Here is a 13,152-nt window from a genome sequence, read left to right as displayed (position 1 = left end):
CAAAGTCCCTCTTTGAGGGCCGGAATCCAGTTGGGTTTTCAGGATTTCCCCAATGAATATACATGAGATCTATGTGCATGCACTGTTTTCAATGCATATTCATTGGGGAAATCCTGAAAACCCAACTGGATTCCGGCCCTCAAGGAGAGACTTTGAGATCCCTGCATTAACCATTCAATCAATGATGTGCAGATGTCCAAAGCCAATGGAAGCCATGCAGCCCCAAACCTTGACCTTCAAAGGATGTTTCACTGAGACTGAGGCACTCCTCTCCAGGAAACCTCCTCATGTAGTTGTGGGCCTTGGGAGGGAGGCCTTAGGTGTCTGAGCCAATCAGAGCCATAGGCCCCTCCCCGTGCTTCACATGAGATCCAGAGGGAGAAGCCCAAGGCCCTGATTGGCTGAGACACCTAAGACCCCTCCCAAGGCCAATCAGGGCCCTGGGCACCTCCCCGTGCATCACATGATGCACTGAGGAGGGAAGGCTCACCATTTTGGATTGGCAGGCCTTGAAGGTGGAGGGACCGTGCTTCCCTCCTGCTTCCAACTTTGGAAAAAGGTACCGGGGGGGGGGGGGGGAGTTCGTGGCAGGAGGGAATGGACATCCATCCTGCTTTTTTTAGGAGGTGGGAAGGGGGATGGAAGGGAGTAGACATCCCTCCTGGCAATTTTCTCTTGTGCGGGTGGGGGGAGGAGGGGAGAGTCACCTTGGCAGGAGAGTGGGCATCCTTCCTGCCAATTTTCTCTCATGCAGGGAGGATCAGCATAGCAGGAGGGAGTGGACATCTCTCCTGCCATTTTTGCTGCCATGGGAAGGGGGGGAGGTTGTCGGTTCCCAATGCCAGTTCTGGTTCGTTGGGGGGTGGATGTGAGGGAGGGCCATCATTAGCGGGGAAAGGGTGCTTTTATTCTTTTTTGTAATGTGGCAGATATTTTGCCTGTGTAACATACAGCATCTGTACCCATTTAAAAAAAAATGGCTAAATGGTTTAGACAGGTAAGCAACTGGTCTTGACCATTCGCTTTTTTTGATCATTAAAAGTGATTACTTGTTCTAGTGCATCGGGAAGCCACGTTAGACCATCATTCGCTCTGCTAGTTTACATGGCATTTCAGTATTAATGAGCTTATTTGCATGGTCGTATCAGATAATAAGTAATTAAACTAAAAGGTGAGAAAGTTGAAAATGCAAAATTCACAAGTGGTTCCAGACTTTTCCACAGCATTGTCTATCCATCTATCTATCTACACAGGCCTTACAGGTCAAGGGTCATGATTTATATTTAGACGCACATGCACTGTAGTGGTATGACAGAGAAACCACGAAGCACTTGAGTTCACAGTACTGTGGAAACCACACCATAATTTAGGTAAAATGCAGATGAGAACAGAATTTTCAATGATGTATTTAATTAGTATAGGTTTGAATATATAAGCTTTCTCATATTTACATTGTGGCCTTTTATATGAGAAAGGTTGGAGACCACTGGCCTAAGTCATACTTGGAATTCCAAATGTGGGGCAGCTTGTATGAAGGTGGGGGTGTGGAGCAGCACTGGAATGAGCTATTTCAGTACCTGTAGTACACTGCAAAAAAAAAAAAGAAAAAAGTGCCCCCCCACCACATTCAAATCTCCCTCCACCTCCCAAACAGCAACGTCTAGGTCAGCGTGTCGCAAACTTTCCAGCCGGTGGCACACTAAACCCAGTGCCCCGGCCGGAAGTGCGCGGTCTTTGAGGTGACGACGTTACGCGCACGTGGGACATCATCGCATTGATGTCTGCGCATGCGCAGAGGCCCATCTGGCTGTGACCCGCTTCGGTGAAGGAATTCGGGAGGAGGAGAGATGCCGGCGAGGAGGAGAGTCATCCACGCTGGCCGACTGCCTATAGGATGTGCCTCTCACGGCGAGAGGCACGTCCTGTAGGCAGTCGGCCAGCGTGGATGACTCTCCTCCTCGCCAGTGTGTCGCGGCACACCTGAAATCTCAGGAGCCACACTGGTGTGCCGCGGCACACAGTTTACGATACACTGGTCTAGGTACAGACCGATTTATCTTCTGGAACTTCAAGCCGGCATGTCTGACTTCTGAGGTAAGTAAATTCATGGAAACCCTCTAAAACAGAGAATAGTGAGGTTTCTGGAATCCAATGGATTACAGGACCAGAGGCAACATGGATTCACTAGAGGTAGGTCTTGTCAGACAAATCTGATCAATTTCTTTGACTGCATGATCAGTTAATTGGATAGAGGGAGAACACTAGATGGGATGTATTTAGATTTTAGTAAAGCTTTTGATATAGATGTCTAATAAATAAACTGAGTGCTCCAAAGTGACGAACTGGGTTGGGAATTGGTTGAGTGGAAAGTAGGGTAGTTGTCAATGGAGATCACTCAGAGGAAAGGGATGTTACCAGTGGTGTGCCTCAAGTTTCGGTTCTTTTAGGCCTGTTCTTTTTAACATTTTTATAAGTGAAAGGCTTTCTAGTAACATTTGCCTTTTTGTACATGATAGTATGGATAACATGAGGAAGGATCTAGTGAAGCTTGAGGAATGGTCTGAAATTTGGCAGTTAAAAAATGCATGGTCGTGCATTGTGGCTGAAAAAAAAACCAGAGGGGGCGGTACAGTTTAGGGGAGGAACTTTTGTGCACAAGTGGGACTTGGGTGTGATAGAGTGTGATGATCTTAAGGTGGACAAACAAGTTAAAAGGCAACGCTGAAAGCTAGAAGGATGCTTGAGTGTATAGGGGGCATAGGATGACGATGAAAGAGGATAGATTGAAGCAACCTCAGAAAATACCTTTTTCATGGAAAAGGGTAATGAATGCTTGAAATGGCCTCCTGCTGGAGCTGGTGGAGACAAAAACTGGATCTGAATTCAAGAAAGCTTTGGACAAGTACGTTGGATCTCTAAGGGAGAGGAGATAGCATGACCAGATGGACCATATGGTCTTTATCTGCCTTCATTTTTGTCTGTTTCTATGTCACAGGGTCCCGATGTGTACATTTCCTCTCCGAATGCCCTTGTTAATTTCCTGGCCCCTCATTACCTGGTACAGGGCTCAGGGGGCTCTGCGGATCCACCTGAGACTCGATGGTGATGACGCCTTCTCTTTCCGGGCCCCAGCCCTCATCACTTTGGGCCTTCACTTTGAATATGTAGGAGTGGTTTGGCAGCAGGTCCTCCACCACCACCGAGTTCTCATTGGGGTTGTGAATGTCAATTTGCCTCAGTTCCCCTGCAGAGAAAAACAAAACATTATAGCAACTGGTAGGAGTAACAAGGAATGGTTTGTAGGTACAAGGCATAACGGTACACAGAGTAAATACAGACTTGTATTTCAAATTTAATCTTTAGCTTGGACCACTTTTTTAACCTATAAAATCCAAACTGCGCACATGCTTCGTAGTCATAAAAATAATACACGGAAATACATCGGTTGATATTCAAAGCAATTTAAGGAGCCCGGAGAGGCTCCTGGGCGGTTAACACGCTTGCTCAGGGGTATCTACTGATATACGCTGGCACCAGTGGCTTAGTAAGGGGGAGCAGGGGTACGGTCTGCCCCATGCGATGTCTTGCTAAGGGCGAGGCACCCCTCCTCCTCTCCTTGCTGCGCGCCCCTTGCCTTCCCCCCATACCTTTTTTAGTTCCTTGGCCGAGGTTGTGCCCGCTTTGGAATTGGCGCTCTCTCTGACGTCACTTCTGGGCCCCGCGCCTAGGAAGTGAGGTCAAAGGGCAAGCCGACACCGACACAAGTATGCTGCTCACGCTGGAGAAGTTAAAAAGGTACGGAGAAAGGGAAGAGGGCATGTGCATGACAGGGCAGGTGGGGAAGAGAGCGGGGGTGGGGTGCCGCTCACCCTTACTATGCCACTGACTGGCACTATTTATTTTTTCAGGTCTCCCAAGAGAGCTCAGAACGGTTTACCTGAATTTATTCAGGTACTCAAGAATTTTTCCCTGTCTGTCCTGGTGGGCTCACAATCTATTTACTGTACCTGGGGCAATGAAGAGACTTGTGACAAGGTGCTGAGGCTGTAGCTTTAACCACTGCACCAAGATGTAGGAAAAGTGAGCCAAGTAAAGGACAATCAAGCCATTGTGACATCACTGATAAGGTTGTCTCTTAGGCATTATGATGTCACAATACCAGCTCTCAGAGGCTGAAACTTTTCATGCTATTTATTTATTCAATTTTCTATACCATTCTCCTAGGGGAGCTCAGAATGGTTTACAAGAATTCATTCAGATACTCAATCATTTTCCCCTGTCTATCCTGGTGGGCTCACAATCTAGCTAATGTACCTGGGGCAATGGTGGGATTAAGTGACTTGCCCAGGGTCACAAGGAGCAGCGTAGGTTTGAACTCCCAACCGCAGGGTGGCGAGGCTGTAGCTTTACCCACTGCACCACACTCTTCCCCAGTTAACCCCGCTGAATAGAAGCACTGACTGCTATAATGAAAGCCGTCCATTTTGTGGCCGGTCTGATGGGGAGGAGTCAGCACTTCTGCATTTAAGTGCTAATATTCAGCACATAACAGCCTTTGTAAGGTGGATGAAGCATGGCCTAGTGGTTAGAGCTGCTGCCTGAGCACCCTGAGGTTGTGATTTTGATCCCAGCCTGCTCCCTATGACGCTTGGCAAGTCACTTAACCCTTCATTGCCCCCAGGGAAAATACTTACGAGTACCTGATTGCTATTCAAAGTATTGTAAACTACTTTGGGTGAATTTCTTCATGAAAAAGGCAGTTATTAAATCCCAAAATATAGATAAAACAACAGTACAGCTGTACATTATGCTCGGATTAGGAAGAATAAGTTAGTTGTATGACTGATTATTTTATGTGTGTTTTGCTAATTGTTAATCACTTTGATCAATGTGTCAATAAATAAGCATTTATAAAATTAAAAACCCCCAAACAAATTATTTAATGGACCTAATTAACCTCCTTGCTTCCACTAGAGAACTAGAGCAAACTTAAATGAAATGTGGACACAAGAGAAAGGAAAATAAGAACAAGGCTGTGGGGATAGAGTGAAAGCCCCCCCCCCCTCCTTCCTACGGGAATTAAATGCACATCAGTCACTCCTTTATCGGAGCATAACAGGATTCATGGAGCATGAAGAAGGAACTGACCTCCATTGATAAGCTGGTACTGCACACGGTAACCTTGCACTCGTTTTTCACACTGTGGCTCCTGCCAGCTGACTTTGAGGGAGGTGGGCCCCAACGCAGAGAAGACCAAGCGGGTCGGAGTGTCAGGAACACCGGGGGATGGTAATCTGGAATCTTTTGGCAAATAGAGAAACAATGTCAATTTCCCCAGAGAGAATTCTGACCCCTCCACTTCCTGGAGTTCTTTTTTTTTTTTGTCTTTTAAGAAAGCCATCTGCTAAACTCATCAACAAAACCTCAAATTCAGAGAGACATTAGGAGCTGGTGACTGCTCTGCACTCAGTAGGAAAAACCCCTTGAGGTTATACAGGTATGCAAGTTTGCTGTTGGGCTGCAAGAGCTGAATCTAGTCTAGAGAGAGAAGAGAGAGAAAGAGGTTTGATTAGAAACAATTCAAGTTTCTATGGATAAACCTTCTTTCTTCCCTAGGCTGTATTATGTACCCCACTGAGGTTGAGATGCTAGGCAGAAGGCCAGCAAAACTCACTCACTCACCCTGAAGAGCCTTATCCAAGCTGCTCAGTGCCTCTCGGACGTCTTCGGAGTGAGTGCGATTCCTCATGCTCTGGGGAAGGGCATAAGGTAGCCCTAGTTTGGTTTGCCCTGACATCCCTGTACAGAGAAAGAGAGGGGGGTTTTAAATCTCAACCACCTGCAGCACTATGCATTTATTAGGTGGGTGGATGGAAGGGGAAGGTGCAAGTTACGAAAGGCACTGTTTGAAATGGAAGACTGCTAAACACTACACAGTACTATTCAGATGTTTGCCCATCCTGATGTTCACAAATACCAGGGGTGTTCAATAATTTATCTACTTGAGTATGAAAGAAAGTAGCAAACGTGTTGAAACGAGTCTGTGCATGTTGTGACATGTTTCAAGGTTACTCATGCACAGTTGTGGCTCAGTGCGAGTCTAACATTCCAAGAGACAGGATGTCAGGACAGTCCTCATGTGAATTAAGAAAGAACCTGCTAGATTTGGAAGACTGTTCAGTGATAAAATTTCTCACAAAAAAAGGGAAAAAGCCAAAGGAGATCCATGAACGCATGACTACAGTTTATGGTGATTCTGTCCCATCATCCTACAAAGTAAAATTTTGGAACAAGCAGTTTATGTGGGGTAGAGAGTCCATAGAAGATGACCCTCACACTGGATGGTCTGTGGAAGCAACTTCCACAGAAATGTGCAAGAAAGTCGAGGATTTAAATTTATCAGACAGACGAATTAAGGTTTCTCGAATAACTGAAGAAATGGGCATCTTGGCAGGTACAGTTTGGAAAATGATTCATAAAAAGTAGTGCAAGATGGGTTCCAACAATGCTGCTGTCATGTCAGAAGGCCTCGAGGCTCCAGTGCTGTCAGGAGAACTTGGGGCTGCTCTGCAAAGGCCAAGTGAATATTTTTTCATCGTCTGGTGACTGGAGATGAGACGGGCCTACCACAGAGATCCCGAGTCCAAAATGGAGTCAATGCAGTGGAAGCACAAGTCATCCCCCACCCCAAAAAAGGCCATGACAGAAAAATCTGAAGACAAAGTCATGGCAACTGTCTTCTGGGATGATGAAGGACTTTTGGAGTTCATAACCATAACTGCGGAGAGTTACGCCATCACAATGATCGCTTTGCAGGAGTCCATCAAGGAGTAAAGACGAGAAAAACTCACAGCGGGCGTGCTGCTTCTTTATGACAATGTGCCAGGGCACTTGTCATGCCAATCCCAGGCTGCCATCCGAGAATGTGAGTTTCAGCAGCTGAATCATCCACTCTAGAGTTCTGACCTGGCTCCCTCGGATTATTTCCTGTTCTGAGTTTTGAAGAAATCTCTCCGTGGACAGCAGTTTTCAAGTGAAGAAGACATCAAGGAAGCTGCGATGTCCTGGTTTGAAGGTCAAACAGAATTATTTTCAAAGGGGTTAAAGTCATTGCAGGAAAAGTGGATGAGGTGTATGGAGCTATCAGGGGACTATATTGAAAAATAAAACAAAAAATTTTTGAAAACTCTTTTCTTTCCTACTGAGGTAGATAAATTTTATATGAACATCCCTTGTATGTTTATTCATCTTACACTCGTGTTCATTTTTCTGCAGGGTGTCCATTTAATTTACTCATAATTCTTTACTTACCCCTTGGTTCTTTCATCCATTTATCCATCTATACTTACCCACTATCCATCTATTTATCACTTAAGTATGCCTTCATCAATCTGTCCACTCACTTCTCCATTTCATCTATCCTTGTAGTTTAACTGTTCAGACATTTTCCAACCCTTCTACTCAAATATCTGTCAATGTGTCCACAAGTTATATGTCTCACGCTCTCTTTTTTTTTGGGGGGGACAGAGATCTGCCTACAAACAGCACCATTAGAGCAAGGCGCTTGCACAATAAATACTCCCATAACATCAGACTGAAATGAGTCCAGTGTATCTCAGAAGAGCATTGCATTTTGCATGTGGTCTTGTAACGAAAAGTTAAATCAGATAGTTTTCACAGCCAGACGTGCACACATACAAGATGATGAGAAAGGAGATGAGAGGGGTTCTCACGACGAGCAGTGAAAATGTTATTTGAAAGGAATAGTATGATTGGTTGACATGCTTTAATAAAGCGGGGTATGGCACCTCTTCTCCCTCCCCCCCCCATCATTAACTAAAGTCATTAACACAAAAGAGCACATTTGATGGAAGGCCTGACACACACAAAGCTGATGGAGCAATGTGGGGACTTTGGTTTAGTTGTGGATGGTAGTTCAGGGTAGGATAGGCTGGTGATGGGATGCTCAAGGCAAGGGAAACATCTGCAAAGATTCTGGATGCTAAGCAAACGGGTTTGTTTCCACACATTGTACCTAAATGTTCTGAAATCCCACAGGGATCATCAGTCATGATTATAGAATCCCGAACACCACTGTTGCCGTAGTAACCCTTCACCTGTGCCCGCCTGCTCAAATTTACTTCATGTGGCATTAGGAACATTCTCCCAGTAGCTTCGTCTATAGGAGAGAGTATTCTCCCCAGTTGCTCTACAACATAACAGTATAAAACAGAAACAAAGAGACCAGTAAGGCTGGTGTTGAAAGAAGAAAGAAAATCATACATTTTGGAGGGTGGACTTTACAAGTAACAAGACACTGAGGTATGGATGTTGGAATGTCAACCTTTTTGAAGTTTCTAGATAGTAGCCACAACCTTGCATAGGCTCTACCAACTGAAATTAATTATCCTAGGAACTTAAAGCGATTGGTGATGAGCTTTCTTTATGGAAATTATGCAAAACATTATTTAGAATAGGTTGCGATTGCTGTGAGATGAACAATTGTTTCAATTTATTTTATCCTTGTTATTTTTTTTTTAATAATCTTCATCTGTTAATCTTATGTACTGGTTTTGATTGATATTGTAAACTTCATAGACTAACGGGAAAAGTGGTCTATAACAGTGGTTCCCAACCCTGTCCTGGAGGAACACCAGGCCAATTGGGTTTTCAGGCTAGCCCTAATGAATATGCATGAAGCAAATTTGCATGCCTATCACTTCCATCATATGCAAATCTCTCTCATGCATATTCATTAATGCTAGCCTGAAAACCCGATTGGCCTGGTGTTCCTCCAGGACAGGGTTGGGAATCACTGGTCTATAAGACTGATAAACAAATTAATAGATAAATGATTGGTAGCAGATGGGACTTGAGTTATTAACATTTGGTCGTAGAAAAATCATAAACTGTTAAGATATTGTCATCTATTGCTAACAATATGGAATCTGATCAGAACAAGTTACCTATATTGTGATAGGTTAATGGGCACATGAGGTTGATAGATGAATTATCATAACTGAAATTTCTCCATTTGAACAAGGCCATTCTTACATTTTGCAACGGTACCAAGCACAGAGAGGGGAACTTGGCATTTGAAATCAGGAAAACTTCCTTCCAGCGTGAGGTAGGAAAGGTTTGAAGTCAAAGTTTTGAAGACAGTCGCTTTACCATGTAAGAAAGGAGTATTATTTTGTGAAGAGAACTGTGGGAACAAACATGGCAGCAGTTTCCTCCAAGTGGAGTTCTGGGATTAAAGAGTGCACAGCCAGGTCAGAGGGTGCAGTGCCCGTGAGAATTACTGAGGCTGAGCCACATGACCTTGCTCAGCCTTTAGAGACTGAGACACTTCTCATTCTATCTCGTTGAACCTGTGGAACTAGATTAGCCCCTCCTTGGCCATTCTACCCACCAAACATGGAGCAGGCAATTATATCGTATATCCTTATACTCACCAGGTCCTGATACAACCGTAGTATATTCCCGTGTCAATGTTGAGGAGCCTCCGAACATCCGGGAGTCTTGATACATGTGTGGACTCAGCTGATTATAGTTGGTTGAAGTTGTGGACCTGGTCATGCTTGGATAGTTGAAATCTAGCCGTCCATTCATTAATTGTTCTGGAATAGCAAAAAAAACCAAACCCATTTGTTAGTATGCAAACTTTGCTAGCCAAGACAGACTCCGGTACCAGAACCATGAAGGTGTCGCTGAAGGAATCCAGCCTTTCCTCCTGCGCCTCTAGCTTGGGAATCAAGAAGATTTAATTTAGGTACATTTTTCTGATAAGTCAAAGTTAGGATTGAATGAGTGTGTTAATACTTCTGACTTTCATCTTCCCAGAGCAATCACCATGGCGATCTGTACAATCGCAAGGAATTCTTAGCTACCAAATAATCTACAAGCTGATCCTGGAGTATCTCCTTAACAGTCAAGTTTTCAGGATATCCACAATGCAGTGGCATAGTAAGAGGGGGGGGGAGGGAAGGGGAAGACCGCCCTGGGCGCTGTCTTGGTGATGGTGCCAACACCTCTCCATGGTTCATAGACAACAACGCGGAAGACAAAGGCACACGCCAAAGAAAATTACTGTTTTTAGGGGCTCCGACGGGGGTTTTTATTGGGGAGCATCCCCAGTTTACTTAATACAAATCGCGCCAGCGTTGTGGGGGGTTTGGGGGGTTGTAACCCCCCACATTTTCCTGTAAACTTAACTTTTTCCCTAAAAAACAGGGAAAAAGTGAAGGTTTCAGTAAAATGTGGCGGTTACAACCCCCCAAACCCCCCACAATGCGGCGCGATCTGTATTAAGTAAAGTGGGGGGGGGTGCCCCCCCGTTGGAGCCCTAAAAACAGTAATTTTCTTCAGCGCGCGCCTCCGCGCTGCGCTCAATTGTCTGCTCGCGCCTTTGTCCCGGCGCGCTTTTGACCTGACACCCCTCTCCATACCCCCACACCGCACTTGTGCCCTCCATCTCCCACCTCCATCCACACCCCTTTTAAATATTTGCCAGCATGACCAACTTTTCCAGCCTGCTGCTCATGCTGGCCTGGCTCTCCTCTGAAATCTCTTCCAGGTTGTTGGGCCAGGAAATGATGTCAGAGGGAAAGCCAGAGAAGCTGCTCGTGTTGGCAAAGATTTGAGGTACAGGGGGAAGGGAGGGCACGCATGGGGGGGGGAGGGGAGGGGAAGGGAATGAGGAGGGGGGCAATGAGGAGAGCATTAGGGGTGTCACCACTCCAGGCGCCTCCTACCCTTGCTACACCACTGCCACAATGAATATGCAAGATTTTTAAGCATATCTAATGCATATTTATTTTGGATACCTTGAAAATCTGACTGGCAAGGGGGGTACTCCAGGATCAACTTGGGAAACACTGATCTACACCATTTTTTTCATACGATGTAAGATTTTGCAACTTATCTTACTGACGATGCCCCCTTCTCGATCATGAAGGAATTTTATAATGAGGCATCTACTCATGAAAGAAATTAGGTATCTACCTTCCTTTATGCCTATAAATTCACAAAGGGGAATGTACAGACTGAGACAAAGAAATGTAGGACATCACAGAACAAATGGATCAGGTACTTTTCGGCCTAGCCCCCAGATATATAACCGACCTTTTCTCTTTCTCAACCAGTCGACTTAAGAGAAGCTCAAACTTGAATTTTGTTTCTCCACCGGTTAAAGGATGTAAATTTAAAAGTCATCATCAACTTCTCTTCTCATATCAGGCAGCATCATGGGGTAAAGACCTAAACAATTACTCACGCTCACAAATACTTATGGGGAATTTAGGAGGCACCTAAAAACATATTTGTTCCTAAAGTACTTAGGCAGCTATACTGAACAATCTTTCCCCGCAATAACTGACGGTTCATAGACAACCCCCCGAAAGACAAAGGCGCGCGCCGACAACTGAGCGCAAGACGGAGGTGCGCGCCGAAGAAAATTACAGTTTTTAGGGGCTCCGACGGGGGTTTTTGTTGGGAAGCCCCCCCCAGTTTACTTAATAGAGATCGCGCCGGCGTTGTGGGGGGTTTGGGGGGTTGTAACCCTCCACATTTTACTGTAAACTTAACTTTTTCCCTAAAAACAGGGAAAAAGTGAAGTTTTCAGTAAAATGTGGGGGGGTTACAACCCCCCACACCCCCCCACAACGCCCCCACAACGTGGCGCGATCTCTATTAAGTAAAGTGGGGGGGTTCTCCCCCCACGCCCCCCCTGTTGTAGCCATAAAAACTGTAATTTTCTGCGGCGCACGCCTCCGCGCTGCGCTCAATTGTCTGCGCGCGCCTTTGTCCCGGCGCGCTTTTGACCTGACACCTAACTGACCGCTAAATCTTTAACTCTGTTCATACTACTCAATCTGTAACTTCTTAATCATTGCAAACCGCATAGAACTTCACGGTCCTGCGGTATATAAACTGTTATTATTATTATTGTAATTTTAAATTGTCATACGCATTGAAGTATTTGATATTGCGTGTACAACAAACTTAATAAACTTGATCATAGGATCTTTTCTCAAATTTATAGAAATCTATTAAAATTTATTAAAACACAAGTTGTTCTGATATAACTAGGGGCTCCTTTTACGAAGGTGCGTTAGGGCCTTAAAGCGCGGAATAGCGCGCGCTAAGTTGCTGCGCACACTAGCTGCTACCGCCTCCTTTTAAGCAGGCAGTAGATTTTCGGCTAGCGCACGCGCTAATCTTCTGCGTGCGATAAAACCGGTAGCGCACCTTCATAAAAGGAGCCCTAAGATTTTTTTGAGATAGATTACATTTGCTTTGTGATATTTACTCCCTTTTTGGTGCTTATTTTGCAATGCCAAGTCGATATGGTCTGATCCCCCAAATAATCAGAAACTGAGAGACAAGGGGGGGGGGGGGTCACAAAGAGTTTCAAGACAAAATAGTTGTTGTACACACAACATTTAGAACAGTGGTTCCCAACCCTGTCCTGGAGGAACACCAGGCCAATTGGGTTTTCAGGCTAGCCCTAATGAATATGCATGAAGCAAATTTGCATGCCTATCACTTCCATCATATGCAAATCTCTCTCATGCATATTCATTAGGGCTAGCCTGAAAACCCAATTGGCCTGGTGTTCCTCCAGGACAGGGTTGGGAATCACTGATTTAGAACATAAGAATTGCCATCTCCGGATCAGACCCTGGGTCCATCAAGTCCGGTGATCCGCACACGCGGAGGCCCCGCCAGGTGTACCCTGGCATAGTTTTAGTCCCCATATCATCGTATACTTCTCAAGGGAGATGTGCATCTAATTTACCCTTACCCGTATCACTCTATGCCACTCTTAAGGAGATGTGCATCTAGTTTACCCTTAAATCCTAGAACGGTGGATTCTGCAATTACTTCCTCTGGGAGAGCATTCCAGGTGTCCACCACTCGCTGCGTGAAATAGAACTTCCCGATATTCGTCCTGGACCTGTCCCCCCTCAGCTTTGATACTCTTTGGGGTTCCGAAATGCTGCTACTATTTGGGGTTTTGGAATCTTGCTACACTTTGAGATTCTGCACGGAATCTTGATACATAAGAATATAAGAATTGCCATCTCCGGATCAGACCCTGGGTCCATCAAGTCCGGTGATCCGCACAAGCGGAGGCCCTGCCAGGTGTAC

The 13,152-nt window shown here is 45.3% G+C and overlaps 1 protein-coding gene across 8 annotated transcripts in view; it reads right to left on the bottom strand.

Moving 5' to 3' along the window:
- The window catches only part of ITGB4 (integrin subunit beta 4), a 159,313-nt gene that overhangs the window by 10,164 nt on the left and 135,997 nt on the right, over positions 1-13,152 (bottom strand). For 3 of the 8 annotated variants that reach the window (XM_033962471.1, XM_033962470.1, XM_033962474.1), the window contains 5 exons: positions 9,456-9,620; positions 8,036-8,209; positions 5,683-5,799; positions 5,149-5,301; positions 3,056-3,244 (listed from right to left, as the gene is read on the bottom strand). In XM_033962471.1, the coding sequence (XP_033818362.1) occupies positions 3,056-3,244; positions 5,149-5,301; positions 5,683-5,799; positions 8,036-8,209; positions 9,456-9,620 (798 nt within the window). The remainder of the gene's footprint in view (positions 1-3,055; positions 3,245-5,148; positions 5,302-5,682; positions 5,800-8,035; positions 8,210-9,455; positions 9,621-13,152) is intronic. The other 5 variants (XM_033962473.1, XM_033962476.1, XM_033962475.1 and 2 more) reach the window with 3 other exon arrangements.

This window comes from Geotrypetes seraphini, chromosome 10, assembly GCF_902459505.1.
Source record: "Geotrypetes seraphini chromosome 10, aGeoSer1.1, whole genome shotgun sequence".
NCBI classification, from domain to species: Eukaryota; Metazoa; Chordata; class Amphibia; order Gymnophiona; family Dermophiidae; genus Geotrypetes; species Geotrypetes seraphini.
Note: the sequence above shows the minus strand (reverse complement) of the source record. Positions and strands in the feature narration are given on the sequence as shown.